At 20.0% G+C, this 22,365-nt stretch overlaps 6 protein-coding genes across 6 annotated transcripts; all 6 read right to left on the bottom strand.

Annotated features, from left to right (window-relative positions):
* Positions 1-1,328: 1,328 nt before the first annotated feature.
* On the bottom strand, positions 1,329-2,509 carry PY17X_1469000 (uncharacterized protein; the record flags this gene model as incomplete). The annotated part of the gene is made up of 3 exons (XM_722811.1): positions 1,329-1,394; positions 1,496-2,371; positions 2,492-2,509. The coding sequence occupies 3 exons, from the start codon at positions 2,507-2,509 to the stop codon at positions 1,329-1,331; spliced, it is 960 nt and encodes a 319-aa protein (XP_727904.1).
* Positions 2,510-4,817: 2,308 nt separating this feature from the next.
* On the bottom strand, positions 4,818-5,985 carry PY17X_1468900 (PIR protein; the record flags this gene model as incomplete). Its single annotated transcript, XM_034637703.1, has 3 exons — positions 4,818-4,904; positions 4,994-5,833; positions 5,971-5,985. The coding sequence occupies 3 exons, from the start codon at positions 5,983-5,985 to the stop codon at positions 4,818-4,820; spliced, it is 942 nt and encodes a 313-aa protein (XP_034493635.1).
* Positions 5,986-8,335: 2,350 nt separating this feature from the next.
* On the bottom strand, positions 8,336-9,371 carry PY17X_1468800 (PIR protein; the record flags this gene model as incomplete). The annotated part of the gene is made up of 3 exons (XM_034637702.1): positions 8,336-8,401; positions 8,488-9,237; positions 9,357-9,371. The coding sequence occupies 3 exons, from the start codon at positions 9,369-9,371 to the stop codon at positions 8,336-8,338; spliced, it is 831 nt and encodes a 276-aa protein (XP_034493634.1).
* A 2,412-nt stretch (positions 9,372-11,783) lies between these two features.
* On the bottom strand, positions 11,784-12,805 carry PY17X_1468700 (uncharacterized protein; the record flags this gene model as incomplete). The annotated part of the gene is made up of 3 exons (XM_718834.1): positions 11,784-11,867; positions 11,954-12,655; positions 12,791-12,805. The coding sequence occupies 3 exons, from the start codon at positions 12,803-12,805 to the stop codon at positions 11,784-11,786; spliced, it is 801 nt and encodes a 266-aa protein (XP_723927.1).
* Positions 12,806-15,216: 2,411 nt separating this feature from the next.
* Positions 15,217-16,309, bottom strand: PY17X_1468600 (PIR protein; the record flags this gene model as incomplete). The annotated part of the gene is made up of 3 exons (XM_022957748.1): positions 15,217-15,303; positions 15,408-16,187; positions 16,295-16,309. The coding sequence occupies 3 exons, from the start codon at positions 16,307-16,309 to the stop codon at positions 15,217-15,219; spliced, it is 882 nt and encodes a 293-aa protein (XP_022813088.1).
* Positions 16,310-18,947: 2,638 nt separating this feature from the next.
* Positions 18,948-20,143, bottom strand: PY17X_1468500 (PIR protein; the record flags this gene model as incomplete). Its single annotated transcript, XM_022957747.1, has 3 exons — positions 18,948-19,034; positions 19,120-20,004; positions 20,129-20,143. 3 exons carry the CDS (start codon positions 20,141-20,143, stop codon positions 18,948-18,950), a joined length of 987 nt encoding a protein of 328 aa, XP_022813087.1.
* Between the last annotated feature and the right edge of the window lie 2,222 nt (positions 20,144-22,365).

Genomic DNA, 22,365 nt, shown 5'->3' with positions numbered 1-22,365 from the left:
TTTAATTATATATTTGTGAATTTGTATATATATAATAACCTAATAAAAATATTATTAGTTCAAATTAAATTAATTATTGCATACCTTTTCTATATACTTTCCAATAATATATAATTGTATATATTTCCAAATTTAACATATTTCAGTTTTATTCTTTGATAAAATATTATATATATACTAGAACAATAACGATATTCAATCTATCATATTATTTATAATTATTAGAACAAACAATAACATTAAATTTTATTAATATACTTATATTTTATTTTTTAACCATTTTAGAAAATAATTTATTTATGCCTCAATACTATAAAGTTTAAAAATTAATAGTGATTAATCTAATATTATACCTTTATGGGAAATAAATTAATGTAAATATAACTATTTCTATAATTTGAATTTAAAATATTAGCATAAAATGAAACTATATATAATCGAAGGTTAAAAGGATAGTATACATATTTTTATAATGTAATTTTTTATTATTATGCATATTTTTATTGTATTATTAAAAAAGTTAGATACATATTAATATTTTATAGACAATGTTATATTGTCGAATATCGATCAGTATTTTGTGAATCTATATTTTATGATTATCTATTATAAATTGGTAATATGTTAATTAATGTTAAAAACACATATGTTAATCCGAATATATATTGTAATGTAACCAATTGTTCCAAATGAATCATCATATAATTAATATACAACCTCATATATAATGCTATTAATACAGTTCAGTTGACATAATATAATTTAAATTAAAAAAATATGATACAAATAATAAGTTTATTAAATAAAATGTTTAATCAAATAAAGAAATACATTGTGTATTATGATATGGATAATTCAATACAACTCTGGGTTAAAAAATCTTATATAATAAATAATTATCATATATCATAATATGAATTAATATATGAAATATAGACATTTTTTTTTAATCATATTAAATCGATATGAACATTAAATTATATATATTATAATTTATGAAAAAATGTTATACAACCCCATTCATATTAGCTTATACCCCTCCTTGGTTGCATATTTAAACTTAATCTCGTGATTAAAAATACGGGATGGTACATATATTTAATTAGTGTCCAAATTATAAAAAATTAAATGCAATATAATACTTAATCCTAACCCAAATATGGGTTCCCCAAACACAACCCTGACCTACAACATAAAAACAATATAAAAACTATGATCAAAAATTATTTATTTCTAATAGACAGTTTCTTAACATATATTAATCATTATTACTATTCCTGAAATAGTCACTACTCTTCGAATCATATATCAATGGTCAATTTTCTTCTTTATTTTTTTAGCTTTTCTCTTAAATGTTGTTTTTGAACTCGTTTCCGAAATCCAAATAATGAATACTAATATAAAATGTTAAGAAGCGTATTATTTTTTTATTAATATTTGCGTATATATAATGAAAATAATTTTTAAATGTAATATTTTTTAATTCCTTATTCACCTTATAAGAAATTCCCCCCAAAATTGCTATTGCAACAAATATCGATAAAACTGGAATTAATTTATTTACTAGTGATGAGCCTGATAATGTAGTATTAGAACTAAAAGTTGTTGTTACAATATTTGATTGGCCCGTTTCACTTGAGGATTCAATTGTTTTAGTTACTTTAGAATCTGATATACCACCATTTTCAGCTGTTTTTTTTGTTGGTAATGAAGGGAAAACTTTTGTTTTACTATAGAGATTTGTGCCTTTTCCAAAATTCATATAATATCTGTATAAAACAAGTAATACTTTATTGTATGTGCTGCCGTCATCATTATTATTATCATTAAGGAGTTCTTTATATATATTTAAAAAATTATTAGCATGTTTTAAAATATCGTCACTACTTTTTTTTTCTATGTCACTATTCATATTACATAATAATTTAAGTAACTCATAAAATCTAGGCATATGACTAATATTAATATCCATATATTCCTTTATTCCATCCATGATTTTCTTATTATATGTTTCTTGATTATTAACTTTATGCTCACTGTACATCGTGTTTTTTTCTATATGGTTAGAATAAAAATCGTTTAATGTTTTGATATTATCAGGTGGTTTTAGGCTTAATATATAACCTAACCATATCATAATACATACAGCATCATCCTTAAGAGTATTATTATCAAATGTAAAATTAGATGTACTGAAAATTGCATTAATTAACCATAAACATCCAGCATTAATCTTGTCAATATCGTTATTACAACTTTCTTTAGGGCAATATTTCTTGAGCATTCTAGAATTAAAATCATATTCTTTAGATTCTCCAGAATCTTTCAATTCATCGGGAAAAAACCTCCAAAAAGTATCAAAATCTCTACACTAAGAAACCATTTTAAAAAATCAAATAAATATGTCTATTAGAATTATATTATTATTAATTTATAGATAATATCAAAAATGTGTAATAACAAATATTTTTGTTCAAGAAATTATATGTACCACTTTACTAATCGCCATATTGGAAATTTATTTTTGAAGTATAAATTAACATCATATTAATTTCATATATATTCCATCAAAATATGAGACGTAAAATTGGATTCTTTGTATAACAATTATCTGTAGTTAAACTCATTTTATTTTTAATATTAATTTAAAATTAATTTAAAGTAATAATACAATAGTAACATCATAGTAAGTTTATATATATTTATGAAAATTAGCTAAACTGCCTTAAATTGGAGATATCTAATACATTTTCGTAATATTTATAACATAATTTATACTTAAATTCATGATTATTAGTAATATCCATTATAAAAATTTAAGGAATTTTGTAACGAGTTTAAAGTGCATCCCCTTATATTTGTCTCAATATAGAAAAATACAAATTTGTTGCTCATACCTTAACAAATATATTTATATCCATGAGCCTGTAAATGTATAAAAATTAATAAATCATTATTAGTATATTTTTTAAAAGTGTACAAATAGTCATTTTTTAAAATATATTAAATACTTATAGACTTGTTTCTAATACTGTATACCCCTTTTTATTAAAATTATAGTATTTTCAAATTAAGTTCCGTTGTTACCTTTTTTAATTGTATATACATAATTTTAATGTTATTTTTATTTAATATAGATAAATTCATAACCCATTTAATGAGCCCGATAACTCTATTTTTATTCCTATATACTTCAATTTATAAATATACCTTATTGGGTAATTTTATTATATATTTTCCCATCTTTTCCATTCTTTAAAACTACAATTATCACTGAACCCGCATTTATAAGCTTAAATAAGTCTTTGAATGCATATTATTTTTAAAATAATGCTTAGTAAATATTAGCATATAAATACCTACTGATGACATTTTAAAGTATAATATAAAACTATGTTTAATTAGGTTGTTATATTGCACTTTAAGAGGAGAGAGATAAGATATATTTTTTTTTTAATAAATATAATTGATAAATATTCGTTAATTTTTATACATTATTCATTTTTATCTTATATATTCTATTGGTATAGTTATCAATGTATATACAATCAAATAATTTATTAAAAATTCGATATTTTATTAGTTCTATGGTAAAACAATGATAATATAATATGGAATAATAAAATGATATTTAATATTAATTAAGTATTTAACCATTCCTTCATTAATCCATATTTTATAATATAAAAACAAATATCCCAAATTGAATCTTTAACAAATATATAAAAATTATGCCTTTATAATGTATTATTATGTGTCTTTTCGATAATATTAATGTTTAATTATATGAAGGTTTCACAATAAAATAATATTTCAATATTAATTATTGGTATTTTATTATATTATATTTATAGGCATATAATGATAACGTTAATTTTATATACCATATTATTTATAATTGTTAGAACAAACTATAACATTCAATTTTATTAATATACTTACATTTTATTTTTTAACAATTTTAAATGTAATACATTTATACTTCAAAACTATAAAGCTTAAAAATTAATAGTGATTAATCTAAGGTTATACCTTTATGCGAAATAAATTAATGTATAGAGAACTATTTCTATAATTTAAAACTTTAGAATAAAATTATACTATAATAATCGAAAATTAAAAGGATAGTATTCATATATCTATAATTAAATTTTTTATTAATATGCATATTTTTATTGTATTATTAAAAATGTTAGATGCATAAAATCCCTTTTATAGATAACGTTATATTGTCGAACATCGATCGATATTTTATAAATATATATTATTACAGTTCAGTTGAATAACATGATTTAAATTAAAATCAATATGCTAAAAACAATAAGTTTTACTAAATAAAATTTTCATAAATAAAGAAACATATTGTGTTATACATAATTCAATATAACCACAGATTAAAAACTTTTATATAATAGGAATTATGATATAGCATAATATGAATTCATATATAATCAATATATATATTAATATAGACATTTTATTTTAATCATATTAAATCGGCAGAAACATTCAATTATATATATTATAATTTATGAAAAAATGTTATGTGACCCTTTTTTGGTTGCATATTTAAACTTCATCTCGTGATTAAACATATGGAATGGCACACATATTAAATTAGTGTTCAAATTATAAAAAAATAAAGATATAATACTTAACTCTAACCCGAATATGGGTCCAACAAGCACAACCCTAACCCACAACATAAAAATTATATAAAATTATGCAAAAATTATTTATTTCTAAATAGACAGTTTCTTAAAATATATAAATCATTATTACTATTCCTGGAATAATCCTACTTTTTGAATCATATATTAATGATTCATTCTCTTCTTTATATTTTTTAGCTTTTCTCTTAAATGTTGTTTTTGATCTCTTTTCCGTAATACAAATAACGAACACTAATATAAAATATTAAGAAGTGTACGACTTTTTTGTTAACGTTTGAATATATTTAATGAAAATAATTTTTAAATTTCTTATTATTTACCTTATAAAAAATTCCCAAAAAGATTGTTATTGCAGTGAATATTGATAAAGCTATAATTATTTTGTTTAATATCGACAAGCTTGATGATATAACACCGGAACTTTGTACGTGATTTTGTTTTATTTTTATCGGTGGAATCGATGGAATACCCATACAACTAGTATCATCATATTCATTTTTAAAATTATCATAATCATTTGATAAAGTAGACCATACTTTACTATATGAACTGTCTCCACTAATGCTAGAATTTCTATTAAGTTCATTAAATTTGCCAACAATGTTATTTGCATATCCCAAATATTTCGTGCATTCTATCTTGCCTTCATTAGATTCAGTATGCATTTTACATAATAATTTAAATACATCATAAAATTTAGATATATCTTCAAAATTAATATTCGAAAAATCCATATTTTTAAATATGGCATCCTTAAAATTATTATATCCAGCTTTATCTTTTAATGTACTATTACAATCATTATCATCATTTGTACAATTAGTATAATTCGTATCGTTTTCTATATTATTATAAAAATCACTTAGTTTGGTTTCTTCATCTTTCTTTAGGTTTAACATATAATTTAACCATATCATAATGTATATAATAAACGCTTTAACATTTTCATTACTTAAATTATCAATCCTATGAGCAATATTTTGATCAAACAACCATAAGCATACAGCATTTATTTTATCGAGCTCAGTCTTACATTTTTTTCCCTCTGATTCTCGATCAGGGCAGTATTCATCAATACCCGGTATATTCTGAATATTACATTCTCCAGAATTGTTTAATTTACGGGGACATTGTTCAATTAACATATCAAAATTTTCACACTAAGAAAGAATTTATAAAAGTATAATAAAAATATATGTTAATGAAACTCTTATAAAATAAAATTTAATGAAATTTATAGATTATATAATATCGACAAATACAAGGAAAGGTAAACTTTATTAAAAAATGCATATACCATTTCATAGTCCATTGTGATTTTATTTTGTTTATAATATGCAAATTATGTAACATAATATTTTTTTATATATTTTACGCTTAATAGATGACAAAATAATTGAAGTCTAATATAAAATCGTTTGTGTTTAAATAAATTCCTATCATTTTTAATATTAATTTAAAGGTAATTTGGAACAATATAATAGTTTTATGGAACTTAAATTCCCATAAATTAAGGTTATTTTCTGAATTATAGGTTATATGTATATAAGTTTACACATAAAATTACTATCCTTAAAACTCATATGGACATTATTATAAAAATTAACATTGTAATGAATTTAGAATATATTTTCTTTTACATATGCTTTAACATAGAAAATAAACAGCATCATATCTTTTGTTTTAATAAATGGTGTCTCAAAATTAATATACTGAAAAAATCGAAACAATTAAGAAATCCATTATTACTATAATGTTTAAAAGTATATAAATAGTCATTTTTTAAAATATATTAAATACTATATATTTGTTTCTTATAATATATAATATAGTTTTTTCTAAAATTATAGTATTTTCAAATTATGTTGCATGCTCCATTATCTTTGCAAATTACATAAATTTATAATATTTGTAATTAATATAGATAAATTAATAATCCATTTTAATGAGTCCGATAACTTTATTTTTATTCCTATATACTTCAATTTAGAAGTATATCTTATTGGGCAATTTTATAAACTATTTTATGCATATTTTCCATTCCTTAAAACAAAAATTAGCACTGAACCCGTATTTATAAGATTAAATAAGTCTTTGAATGCATGTTATTTTTAAAATAATACTTAGTAAATATTAAACATATATATCTACTGATGATATTTTAAAGTATAATAGAAAACTATGCGTAATTAGGTTGTTATATTATCCTTTAAGAGGAGAGAGATAAGATATATTTGCTCTTTTAATATATAAATTTAAATAAATATTTCCTAAATGTTCTACAATGTTCATTTATATCTTATATATTTTATTATTATAGTTATTAATGTATATACATTCAAATAATTTATTAAAAGTTCTATATTTTATTAATTTTATGGTAAAATAATGCTATTTAAGATTAAAAAATGATGATTCATTAAACAATGATAATATAATATGTAATATTGAAATGGTATTTGGCATTAATTGAGTCTTTAACCTTTTCCCCATTGCCCATATTTTTATAATATAAAGCTACAAATCCCCAATTGGATCTTTAACAAAATATATAACATTGATACATTTATAATGTATTATTATTTATCTTTTCGATAATATTAATATTTAATTATATGAAGGTTTCACAATAAAACAATATTTTAATATTAGTATACCATTTTACTAGTTTATAGGCATATAATGATAACGCTAATTTTATATACCAAATTGTTTATAAGTATTATAGCAAACTATAACATAAAATTTTATTATATACTTATATTATATTTTTTAACTATTTTAAATATGATATGAAAATTTATTAATATACTTGTATTTTTTCTTTTAACTATTTTAAATATGATATATTTCCAATTTATATATACTTAAAAATTATGAATTTTTAAATTTATTGTATAACGAACCTATTTTTATACTTTATGATAAATAAATTAAAACGTATAAAACAACTTCTATTATTACTAATTAGTTTTAATACAAAAAAAGATAGTAACTACAATTAAAACTTCAAAAAATGTTAGAAGCATAATTATATTTTATAGACTATGTTACAATGTCGAATCTCGATCGATATTCCATGCATCTATATTTTATGAACATCTATTATTACAGTTCAGTTGTATAACAAGATATAAATAAAAATAAATATGATATAAATAATAAATTTTACTAAATAAAACCTTCATGAAATAAAGAAACATATTGTGTTATCCATAATTGAATATAATTCTGGGTTAGAACGTTTTATATAATGACAATTATGATATATCATAATATTAATTAATATATGTAATATAGACATTTTACTTTAATCATATTAAATAAATATTAACACTCAATTATATATATTATAACTTATGAAAAAATGTTATACAACCCAATTCATATTAGCTTATCCCCATTTAGGGGCGCATGTTTGGGCATCATCTCTTGATTAAACATACGGGATGGTACATATATTTACTGTTCAAATTATAAAAAATTAAATGCAATATATACTTAGCCCTAACCCGAATATGGGTCCCACAACATAAAAACTATATAAAAGTTATCCAAAAATTACTTCGAAATAGACAATTTCTTAAAATATATCAGCCATTATTACTATTCCTGGAATAATCACTACTCTTTGAATAATATATTAATGATTAGTTTCTTCTTTATTTTTTTAGCATTTCTCTTAAATGTTGTTTTTGAGATCGTTTCCGAAATCCAAATAACGAATACTAATATAAAATGTTAAGAAGCGTATGGTTGTTTGTTAATGTTTGCATATATAATGAAAATAATTTTTAATTTCCTTATTATTTACCTTATAAGAAACTCCCAATAAAATTGATGCTGCAACAAATATAATTGCAATTGCAATTAGTGTATTTTTTATTATTGAACTTCGTGAGCAAGCTACAAGTGATGAGACATTACCACACTTAACACTATATTTATTTTCAAAAATTTTATAATCTTTTAATAAACTAAACCATAGTTGAGAATAAGAATCTCCTTTAGTAATATCTAAAGCATTTTTATGTTTTTCATATTTTTCAAAAAATTCTCCAGCATTTTCTAAACATGTCTTGCATTGGGTTTCTTTTGGATCAAGTTCACTATACACGTTACATAATGATTTAAATGGATCATAATAATTAGATATATCTTTAATATCAATATTCATCGATTTTATTTTTTTTTCTATAACATCCTTATTAATCTTACTATTATTACCAGTAGATTTAGCTATATTCTCCTTATAACAATTATTTATTTCCATATGTTTAGTATAAAAATCGTTTAATTTTGTCGTTCCATTTTGTGTTTTTTGATTTAGTTTATAACTTAACCATAAAATACCGTATTCAACAAGTTTACCACTATCTATATTTTCATCATTAATATCATTAAACATACTTATTAACAATATAAAACCAGAGATAATATTGTCTTCATCACTACTACAGTTACTATCAGAGAAAAACGCATTTAATAAATTCCTAGAATTATGTTCTCCCCGGTTGTTCGAATCATCAACAAAATAATTATCAATCTCATTAATTGATTTACACTACGAATATATTTTGCAAATTAAACAAAAGAATGTATTAATATAAATATTACTAAATGAAAATTAATATAATTAGTAAGAATGCAACATACGAATAATATAAGAAAAAATATATATACCACATTAAAAGACATTATAATGAAATTCTGTTATAATTTGGAGATTATGCGGGGTGATGTTATTTATATATATTGTATAAAATATATGGTATATTTACTTAATCTCTTTACGTAGTAGCTATCTTTCGTTAGACATATTATTCTTAATTTTAACTTCATATAAAATAATAATATAGTATTATTACTAAAATCATATTATACTTATTTTATGACATTTAGCTAAACTATTTTAAATAGAGGGTTGCTTATACACTTTTCCATATGTATATATGATACATTTTATACAAAAAATACTATTCTTATTAACATTTGGTATAACTTTATTATAAAAATTAATATACTTTTATAATGAATTTAAAAAATACATACTTGTAGATATGCTTTAATATAGAACCCAAACAACGTCATAAAACTCAAATGCTGCACAAATATAAAAAATTAAGAAAATTATTATTATTAGAATACTTAAAGTATATAAATAGTAATTTTTTAAATATATTAAATATTTATATACTTGTTTCTTATAATATATAATATAGTTTTTTCTAAAATTATAGTATTTTAAAGTTATATGCTCCATTTTCTATGCAAATTATATAAATTTAATATTACTTTTAATTAATATGTATACATTCCAATTATATTTTAACATTTTAAATAACTTTATTTTTATTCCTACATATTCTAATTTATAAGTATTCCTTATTGGATAATTTTATAATATATTTTCCCATCTTTTCCATTCTTTAAAACAACAATTAGCACTGAAACCGTATTTATAAGCTTAAATAAGTCTTTGAATGCATATTATTTTTAAAATGATGCTTAGTAAATATTAACAAATAAATAAGTATTGATGGAAATTTTAAAGTATAATAGAAAACGATGTTTAATTAGGTTGTTATATTACCTTTAAGAGGAGAGAGATAAGATATATTGCTATTTTAATATATAAATTAAATTGAATATTCACTAAATATTTTGCACTGTTCATTCTTATATTATATATTTTATTGTTATATTTATCAATGTATATACATTTAAATAATATATTAAAAATTCTATATTTTATTAATTCTATGATAAAGTAATGATAATATAATATGCGTTAACATGGAATAACAAAAGGAAATTTAACGTTGAATCGTTACCCTTTTCACAATTTATCCAGTTTTCTAAAATATAAAACTACAAATCCCAAATTGGATCTTTAAAAAATATATAACAATGATACCTTTATAATGTATTATTATGTGTCTTTTATATAATATTAACATTTAATTATGTAAAGTTTCCACAATAAAAAATATTTAAATATTAATTATTGATAGAGTATTTTATTAGATTATATGTATAGGTATATATAATAATAACGATATTATATCTATCAATTATTTATAATTATTAGTACAAAATATAACATTATATTTTATTAATATACTTATATTTTATTTTTTTAAAATTTTAAATGTAATATATTTATACTTAAAAACTATAAAGCTTAAAAATTAATATTAATTAATCTAATAGTATACCTTTATAGTAAGTAAATTAATGTATATATAACTATCTCTATTATTTGAATTTAAAACTTTAACATAAAATGATACTATATATAATCAAAAATTAAAAGGATAGTATACATATATCTATAATTTATTTTTTTATTAATATGCATATTTTTATTGATTATTAAAAATGTTAGATGCATAAAATGCCTTTTATAGATAACGTTGTATTCTCGATTCTCGATCGATATTTTATGAATATCTATTATTACAGTTCAGTTGGATAACATGATTTACATTAAAATAAACATTATACAAATCATAAGCTCTACTAAATAAAATTTTCATAAAATAAAGCAACATATTATGATATACATAATTCAATATAGCTCGGGGGTATCAAGGCTTATATAATAGGTAATTATGACATATATAATATGAATTCATATATATTCAGCATCTATATTAATATATACAATATAGACATTTTGTTTTAATAATATTAAATCGGCATGAACCCTCAATTGTATATATTATACTTTATGGGAAAAATATTATGGGGCATTTTTCATATTAATGGCAACGCTCCTTTGGGAGTACATATTTTTAAATTCATCTCGTGATTAAACATACAGGTATAGTACATATATTAAATTAGTGTTTAATTATAAAAATTAAATAAAGATATAACACTTATCCCTAACCCGAATATGGGTTACATAAACACAACCCTGACCCACAAAATAAAAACTATATAAAAATTATGCAAAAACACAATAAATATGCATATATATTTTTATATTTTATTGGTTATATAATTTAAATATTCTTATAACCTTCAAAATTTTTGATCAAAAATTATTTCCAAATAGACAACTTCTTAACATATATTAATCATTATTAATCTTCGAATCATATATTATTGATTCATTTTCTTTATATTTTTTATTTTTTCTCTTATTTGTTGTTTTTTAAATCGTTTCCGAAATCCAAATAACGAATACTAATATAAAAACGGTAAACGAATTATTTTTTGTTATCGTTTGCATATATATAATGAAAATAATTTTTCAAGTCCTTATTATTTACCTTATAAGAAACTCCCAATAAAATTGCTATTGCACCAAATATCGATAAAACTATAAATAATTTGTTTGCTATCGATGAACTTGATGATATATCGCTACATTTATCTTTTAATTTATTATAATCATTTAATAAAGTAGACAATAGTTGGCTGTATGATTCGTTTTTAGTAATATCAGGATCATTCTTAAGATTTTCATAATTTTTATTAAATTCATTATCGTCTTTCAAATAATTTTTGCAATTATGATTGTCTTTATCAATTTGAGTATACAAGTTGCATAATGATTTAAATGCATTATAAAATTTAGATATAATACTCTTATCCATATTCAAAAAATATTTTTTTTTATCTATAAGATTCTTATAACTACTATAATAATCTCCACCATTTATATATAAATTAAAAAAAAATTGTAGACTGCTGGTGGAGCCATCTGTATTTTTGATTGAGCTTAACATATAACTTAACCATATCATAATATATTCAACAATATTGATGTTACTATTTCCATTACTCTTAAACGAAGAACTTCCCAAGAGAGCATTAAACAAAAACAAACATACAGCATGAATTTTTTCGACATTATTACTACAGTTTATATTAGTACAATATGTTTTGGAACGTTCATCGCTTTTAAATTGATAGTTTTCACTACTCAATGTATCGGGAAAATCTTCCCATACATTCTTGAACTGTTTACACTAAGAAAACATTTAAAAACAATTATTAGAAAAGTGTATTATTGAAAAAATTATTAAAAAAAGTTTAATCATATTTATATATAATACAATATCAAAACATATAAAGGAAATTATTATTATTAAAAAAGCATATACTATTTCGGCATCCATTATAATGGGGTTTTATTTTTGATTTATAAATTGAGTAGAATCATGCTGTTTTATATATACTATACCAAATATGTGACGCAAATACTTTACCCTATATATAGCAAATGTCTGTAGTTAAATATATTATAATTTTTTTAATAATTAAATTAATATAGAGTAATAAAATAATATTATTATTAAAGAAAAGTTTTATTTCTTTTTATGATAATTAGCTAAATTACCTTAAATAGAGGGTTGATTAATAAATTTTTGATTAAATATAGATATGATGCATTTTATACAAAAAATGGTATTCTTACTAACATCTAGTATAAATAACTTTATTATAAAAATGTATATATTTTTATAATAAATTTAAAATATATTTCCTTGTACTTATGTTTGACATAAAAACCTATAACATCTCTTTTTTAGTAAAACTTTTTCTAATACATAAATATTGTATATGCTTAAAAAATAAAAAATTATATTGTTATTATAATCCTTAAAAATATATAAATAGTTACTTTTTAAATATATTAAATTTGTATATACTTGCTTCTTATAATATATAATATAGTTTTTTCTAAAATTATAACATTTAAAAAATGAGCTGCAATATTTCTTTTTTAATTGCATATAAATAATTTTAATATTATTTTTATTTAATATATATAACTTCAAAATATATTTTAATGAGTCCAATAACTTTATTTTTATTCCTATATACTTCAATTTATAAATGTACCTTATTGGATAATTTTATAATATATTTTGCACATCTTCTCCACAGGTTAAAACGACAATTAGCATTGACCCCGTATTTATAAGCTTAAATAAGTCTTTGAATGCATATTGTTTTTAAAATAATACTTAGTAAATATTAAATATATAACATATAAATAAGTATTGATGCACATTTTTAAGTATAATAGAAAACTATGCGTAGTTAGGTTGTTATATTGCCGTTTAAGAGGAGAGAGATAAGATATATTGCTATTTTAATCTATAAATTTAGATAAATATTCGCTAAATGTTTTGAATAGTTCATTTTTATCTTATATATTCTATTGTTATAATTATTAATGTATATAAATTGAAGTAACTTATTAAAAATTCTATATTTATTAATTCTATGATAAACAATACTAATTTATATTATAAAATGATGATTCATTAAACAATGATAATACAATATGCATTAATATGGAATAATAAAAAGATATTTAACGTTAATTAAGTCTTTAACCTTTTCTTTATTTATCCAGTTTTTTAGAATATAAAACCACATATCCTAAATTGAATCTTTAACAAATATATAAAAATTATATTATTATAATGTATTATTATGTGTCTTTTCGATAATATTAATGTTTAATTATATGAAGGTTTCACAATAATGCAATATTTCAATATTAGTTATTAGTATAATATTTTAATATTTTGTATGTATATAATAATATCATATTTTTATATAACAAATTGTTTATATGTATTATACCAAACTATAACATAAAATTTTATTATATACTTATATTTTATTTTTTAACTATTTTAAAAAATAATTTATTTGTACCTCAAAACTATATAGTTTAAAAATTAATAGTGATTAATATAATATTATATTATACCTTTATAGTAAATAAATTAATGTATATAGAACTATTCCTACCAATATAAATTAAAACATTAACATAAATGCAAAGTATTGAAATGAAAAAAATTATTATTATATATATTTATAATTTATAAATTTATTATAATATATATATAGTGTATTTTTTATGTATTATTAAAATGTTAGACGCATAAATGCATTTTATAGATAACGTTGTATTGTAGAATATCGATCGATATTTTTATGAGCATCTGTTATTACAGTTCAGTTGGATAACATGATTTGAATCAAAATAAATATGATACAAATAATAAGTTTTACTGAATAAAATGTTTCATCAAATAAAGAAAAATATGTTATGCATAATTCAGTATAGCTCTGGTTATCAATGTTTATATAATAGGAAATTATGATATTGCATAATACGAATTCATATATAATCAATATCTATATTAATATATGCAATATAGACATTTTAGTTCAATCATATTAAATTGGAATGAGCACTCAATTATATATATTATAATTCATAAAAAAGGTTATACCCCCTTTCATATTAGCATACGCTTCTTTTTGGTCGCATATTTGAACTTCATTTCGTGATTAAACATATGGGATTGTACATATATTTAATTAGTGTTCAAATTATAAAAAATTAAATACAATGTAATGCTTATCCCTAACCCGAATATGGGTCCCACAACATAAAAACTATATAAAAATGATGCAAAAATTACTTTCCAATAGACAGTTCCTTAAAATATATAAATTATTATTACTATCCCTGAAATAGTCACTTTCTTCGAATCATATATTAATGATTCATTTTCTTCTTTATTTTTTTTATTTTTTCTCTTAAATATTGTTTTTGAGCTCGTTTCCGAAATCCAAATAACGAATACTAATATAAAATGTTAAAAAACAAATTATTTTTTTGTTAGAGTTTGCATATATATAATGAAAATAATATTTAAATGTAATATTTGTTAATTCCTTATTATTTACCTTATAAGAAATTCCTAAAAAAAATGCTATTGCACCAAATATAGATAAAACTGTAAATAATTTGTTTCCTATCGACGAACTTGATGTATCTCCAGATATTAGTGCAGAAACTTTTGCTGTTATCTCTGGAAGAGATGTAACATTGGTACTTTTATTTTTTAAATTATCATAATCAGTTGATAAAGCAGACAATATTTGTTGATATGAACTGCCACCAGTATTATTAGAATATCCATTAAGTTCTTGATATTTGTTAACAAATTCATTCGCATTATTTAACAGTGCATCCTCATTTGTATTCGTTGCCAAATTACCATACATACTACATATTAATTTGGATGCATCATAAAAATTAGACAGATCATTAATATTAATATTAAACAATTCTTTTTGTTTATTTATGAATTCCTCAAGACCTGAAAATTTATAGGCAGAATCTTTAAAATTACTATATTTATTACTATCAATTACATGTTGAGTATAAAAATCGTTTATTTTGGTGGTATTGTGCTCTGTGTTTTTATTTAATTTGTAACTTAACCATAAAATAATATATAGAAAAAATGGTTTAGTATTATTTTCATTATAACTTTTATCTAGGGATATAGTAAAATATTGTTCAAGTAACCATAAAAATCCAATCGTAATTTTTTCGAGTTCACTATTGCAGCTTGAACTAGGGCAGTAATTTTTGAAACCCTGATATCCATAAAAATCAAGTGGTTTAATATTGTCCAACTCATCAGGTAAATACTTCCTCAAAAAAACAATTTTTCCACACTAAAAAACCATTTAAAAAAAATGATAAAAATATGTATTAAGAAAATGTTATTAAAATAAAACTTAATGAAGTTTATAGGAAATATAATATAAAAAAGTGTATATACTAGATTATCATCCATTATGATGGAATATAATTTATAATCTCTAGGTTAAGGGGATATCATATTATATATATATACTAAAATAGGTAATATAATTATTTAACCCTATACACAGCAATTATTTGTAGATAAAAATATTTTTATTATTCTTAATATCAATTTAAAGATAATATGGAGCAATATATACTTTTTGGTAGTTAGATAAATTGCCTTGTTTTGGGGGGTGCTTAATACATTTTTTATCGTATGTATATATAATGCAATTTTGCATATACTGTTATCCTTAATAACACTCATATGATAATTATTTTAAAAATTAAAGTAACATTGTAATGAATTTATAATATATCTTCTTATACATATATTTTAATATAGAAAATAAACGTCATATCTTTTGTTTTAATGACTGTCCCTCTAAAACTTAAATACTGTATATATCTAAAAAATAAAAAATATTATTATTAGTATAATTTCTAAAAGTATATAAATATATTTTTTCTAATATATTTTAAATATTTATATACTTGTTTCTTATAATATATAATACAATTTTTTCTAAAATTATAACATTTATAAAATATGTTGCATTGCTCCCTTTTTTAATTGCATATACATGATTTTAATATTATTTTTATTTAATATATATCAATTCCAATTATATTTAACATTTTCAATAACTTTATTTTTATTCCTATATAATTAAATTTATAAATATATCTTATTGGGTAATTTTATAATATATTTTGCACATATTTCCCACGGTTTAAAACGGCAATTAGCACTGGTCCCGTATTTATAAGCTTAAATAAGTCTTTAAGTTCATATTGTTTTTAAGATAATAGTTAGTAGATATTAAATATATAATACATAAATACGTATTGATGAAAATTTTTAAGTATAATAGAAAATTATGTGTATTAGGTTGGTATATTGCACTTTGAGAGGAGAGATAAGGGAAGTATGATTTTTTAAGACAAGGATGTAGCCATATAATATTTATTTATTCTATATAGATAATTATGTATTGTATTTCTTTAACATTAAACTTTCAATTCATGTATACATTAAAAATTCCTTAGAATTATTAATTTTCTAAATATATGATTTGCTTTTGTATTTATAATAAACTATATTTTTAAGTAAACTATAGAATTATCAATATTATTTTGCTTGACAGCGTTAATTCTAGTATTATCGAATTAAAGCATATTTAAATGAATGTTATAATAATTAATTTGATGCTTTGTGCATACAATTTTAATTTTATCATACCTTTAATAATATATATAATGAATTTATACCCATGTAATGTATAAAATTAACATAATGTATTTTTCGTATTTAATACTTTATCTATTGTTATTACTATTATTATTGTTGCTGCTAGATCACTGTATAGTACAACGGAATAATTAATTCCCTTAATATAAATACTTTAAATCAATGTATGATATGTCCGTGATTCATTGTTTAAAGTATAACATTTTATAACATATATACTACCTCGTAAAACGATATATTTATAATACATATTTATTAATTTATATATGATAACCTAATAAAAATAACATTAGTTCAAATTAAATTAATTATTATTTGCCTTTTCAACAAAATTAATATTAATATTTAATTATATAAAGTTTCCACAATAAAACAATATTCCAATATTAGTTATTAGTAGAGCATTTTATTAAATTATATGCATAGATATATAATAATAACGCTATTCTATATATCATATTATTTATAATTATTATAACAAAATATTATATTAAATATTATTAATATAATTGTATTTTTTTAATTAACTAATAATATAATATATTTCTAATTTATATATACCTCATAGCTTTAAAATTTAAAAATGAATACTGATTAATCTAATGTTATACCTTTATAGTAAATAAATTAATGTATATAAAACAATTTATATCAATATAAATTAAAACTTTAACATAAATGCAAATTATTTAAATGAAAAAAGTGAGTATTATATATATATTTATAATTTATAAATTTATTATATATATAGTGTATTTTTTATGTATTAATAAAAGTGTTAGAAGCATAGTAATATTTTATAGACAATGTTATATTGTCGAATATCGATCGATATTTTATGAATATATATTATTGTAGTTCAGTTGGCGTAATATAATTGAAATTAAAACAAATATGATACAAATAATAAGTTTATTAAATAAAATGTTTCATCAAATAAATAAATATATTGCGTATTATGATATGCATAATTCAATATAATTATGATTAACAAGCTTTATATAATAAATAATTATCATATATTATAATATGAATTAATATATGCAATATAGACATTTTTTTTTAATCATATTAAATCGATATGAACACTAAATTATATATATTAGAAATTATGAAAAAATGTTATGTGGCCCTTTTTTGGTTGCATATTTAAACTTCACCTCGTGATTAAACATATGGGATGATATATATACTTAATTAGTGTTCAAATTGTAAAAAATTAATACAATATAATACTTAATCCTATCCCGAATATGGGTCCCACAAACACAACCCTGACCTACAACATAAAAACAATATAAAAACTATGATCAAAAATTACTTCGAAATAGACAGTTTCTTAAAATAAATCAGCCGTCATATTCAGAATAATTTATTAATGATTCATTCTCTTCTTTACATTTTTTATCTTTTCTCTTAATTTTTGTTTTTGAAATCGTTTCCGAAATCCAAATAACGAATACTAATATAAAACGTTAAGAAGCGTATATTTTTTTGTTAATGTTTGCATATATATAAGAATTTTTTTTAAATTCCTTATTATTTACCTTATAAGCAATTCCCAAGAGAATTGGTATTGCAACAAATATCAATAAAACCGGAATTAATTTGCTTGCTATCGACGAACTTGATGATGTATCTTCAGAAAATTGTTCATATCCTGCTACATTATTTTTTTTAGAAGTTTCTTCAGAACATTTTGCATCAGTTTCTGTTGTATCTATCTCTGGAAGGAACTTATCATCATTACATTCATTTTTTAAATTCTTATAATCATTTGATAATGTAGACCATGCTTGACAATAGCCGTCATATTTAGTATTATCAGGATCATTAAGTTCTTTATATGTTTCAACAAATTCATTAGCTTTTCCCAAGCATTTTGTGCAATCTTTCTTTTTTTCATCAAATTCAGTATACATTTCACATAATAATTTAAATGCTTTATAAAATTTAGATAGAATTTTACTATTCATATTCAACATATCCATTTTTGTATCTATAAGACCCATATAACTCTTATAATCAGTTAATTCATTTATTTTCTCCTTATACTTATCACAATAATATACGTATGTACCATAAAAACATGTTATATTGTCTTTTTCACTTTCCTTTAGGTTTAACATATAACTTAACCATATCATAATGTAATCAACAATATTGATGTTATTTCTTGCAGGAGGGGGATCCACACCACAATCCTTAATGAATTCATCCAACAAATATAAACATCCAGCACTTATTTTTTCGAAATCACTTTTAAAATCAATATTACATAAAAAATCTGAAAATTCAATATTATTACAATAATTATTTGAAAAATCATTACTATTACAATTATTATTTAAAGAATTATTATCATTAAATTGATAATTTCCATCAATCAATTTATCGGGAAGCCATTCCCTTACATTCTCGAACCTTTTACACTATGAAAACATTTAAAAACAATTAATAAAAACGCGAATTATTAAAATAAAGTTTAATGATATTTATATGTAATACAATATAAAAAATGTAAAGGAAACTATTATTATTAAAAAATCCATATACCACTTCCTTATTCATTATAATGGGGTTTTATTTTTGATTTGCAAATTGAGAAGAAGCATGTTCTTTTATATGTACTGCACCAAATGTGTGACGCAAATGTTTTAATCCTATATATAGAAACTGCCTGTAGTTAAATATATTATAAGTTTTTCAATAATTAAATTAATATAGAATAATAAAATAATATTATTACAAAGAAAAGTTACATTTATGATAATTAGCTAAATTACCTTAAATATAGGGTTGCTTAATACATTTTGATTAAATATAGATATGATGCATTTTATACAATAAATTCTATTCTTACTAACATCTGGTATAACTTTATTATAAAAATGGATATCTTTCTATAAAGAATTTAAAGTATGTTTGAACATAGAAAAAGTATATATTTATATTTTGTGTTTTGATGATTGTTCTTCAAAAACTTAAATGCTGTACAAATCTAAAAAAATATAAATTATATTATTACTATAATCCTTAAAGTATATAAATAGTCATTTTTTTAAATATATTAAATATTTACATACTTGTTTCTAATACAACAAACCACAGTTTTATTAAAATTATAGTATTTTCAAATTATGTTATTTTACTTACATCTATATGCAAATTATATAAATTTATATTATTTTTATTTAATATAGATAAATTAAAAAATAATTTTAATCCGTTAAATAACTTTATTTTTATTCCTACATATCCCAATTTAGAAGTATTCTTTGTTGGGTAATTTTATTATATATTTCCCCATCTTTTCCACTCTCTAAAACAACAATTAGCACTGAACCAGTATTTATAAGCTTAAATAAGCCTTTGAATGTATATTATTTTTAAAATAATACATAGTAAATATTAAATATTAACATATAAATAAGTATTGATGCATATTTTAAAGTATAATAGAAAACTATGTTTAATTAGGTTGTTATATTGCCTTTAAGAGGAGAGAGATAAGATATATTGCTCTTTTAATATATAAATTTAAATAAATATTTGCTAAATGTTCTGAATTGTTCATTTTTATCTTATATATTTTATTGTTATAGTTATCAATGTATATACATTCAAATAATTTATTAAAAATTCTATATTTTATTAATTATATGGTAACGTAATGTTTTAGATTAACAAATTATTATTCAATAAAAACTAATAATATAATAAGAGTTAATATGGAATAATAAAATGACAGTTAACATGAATTAAGTCGTTATAATTTTCTCCATGGATCCAAATTTTTATAATATAAAACCACATATCCCGAAGTGGATCTTTAACAAAAATATAATCATTAATATCATTCTAATGCATTATTATTTGTCTTTTCGATAATATTAATGTTTATTATATGAAGGTTTCACAATAAAATAATATTTCAATATTAGTTATTGATAGAGTATTTTATTAAATTATTTATAAGCATATAATAATAACGTATTATATTTATCATATTATTTATAATTACTAGAACTATAACATTAAATTTTATTAATATTCTTATATGCAATTATATTAACTATTTTAAAATATAATATATTTATACCTCAAAATATAAAATTTAAAAATTAATAGAGATTAATATATTATTATACCTTTATGATAATTAAATTAATATATATAACTATTCCTATCAATATAAATTAGAACATTAATATAAATGCAAATTATTGAAATGAAAAAAATGATTATTATATATATTTATAATTTATAAATTTATTATAATATATCTATAGTACATTTTTTATGTATTACTAAAAATGTTAGATGCATAAAATGCATTTTATAGATAACGTTGTATTGTTGAATATCGATCGATATTTTATGAATATATATTATTACAGTTCAGTTGGCGTAATATAATTGAAATTAAAACAAATATGATACAACTAATAAGTTTATTAAATAAAATGTTTCATCAAATAAATATATTGAGTATTATGATATGCATAATTCAATATAGCTCTGGGTTAACAATTCTTATATAATAAATAATTATTATATATCATACTATGAATTAATATATACAATATAGACATTTAATATTAATCATATTAAATCGATATGAACACTAAATTATATATATTATAATTTATGAAAAAATGTTATGTGACCCTTTTCATATAATGACAGTATCCCTTTTTTGGTTGCATATTTAGGATTCAGTTCGTGATTAAACATACGGGATGATATATATAATTAGTGTTCAAATTGTACAAAATTAATACAATATAATA

The sequence above is a fragment of the Plasmodium yoelii genome (genome assembly GCF_900002385.2).
Source record: "Plasmodium yoelii strain 17X genome assembly, chromosome: 14".
Lineage (NCBI taxonomy): Eukaryota > Apicomplexa > Aconoidasida > Haemosporida > Plasmodiidae > Plasmodium > Plasmodium yoelii.
Note: the sequence above shows the minus strand (reverse complement) of the source record. Positions and strands in the feature narration are given on the sequence as shown.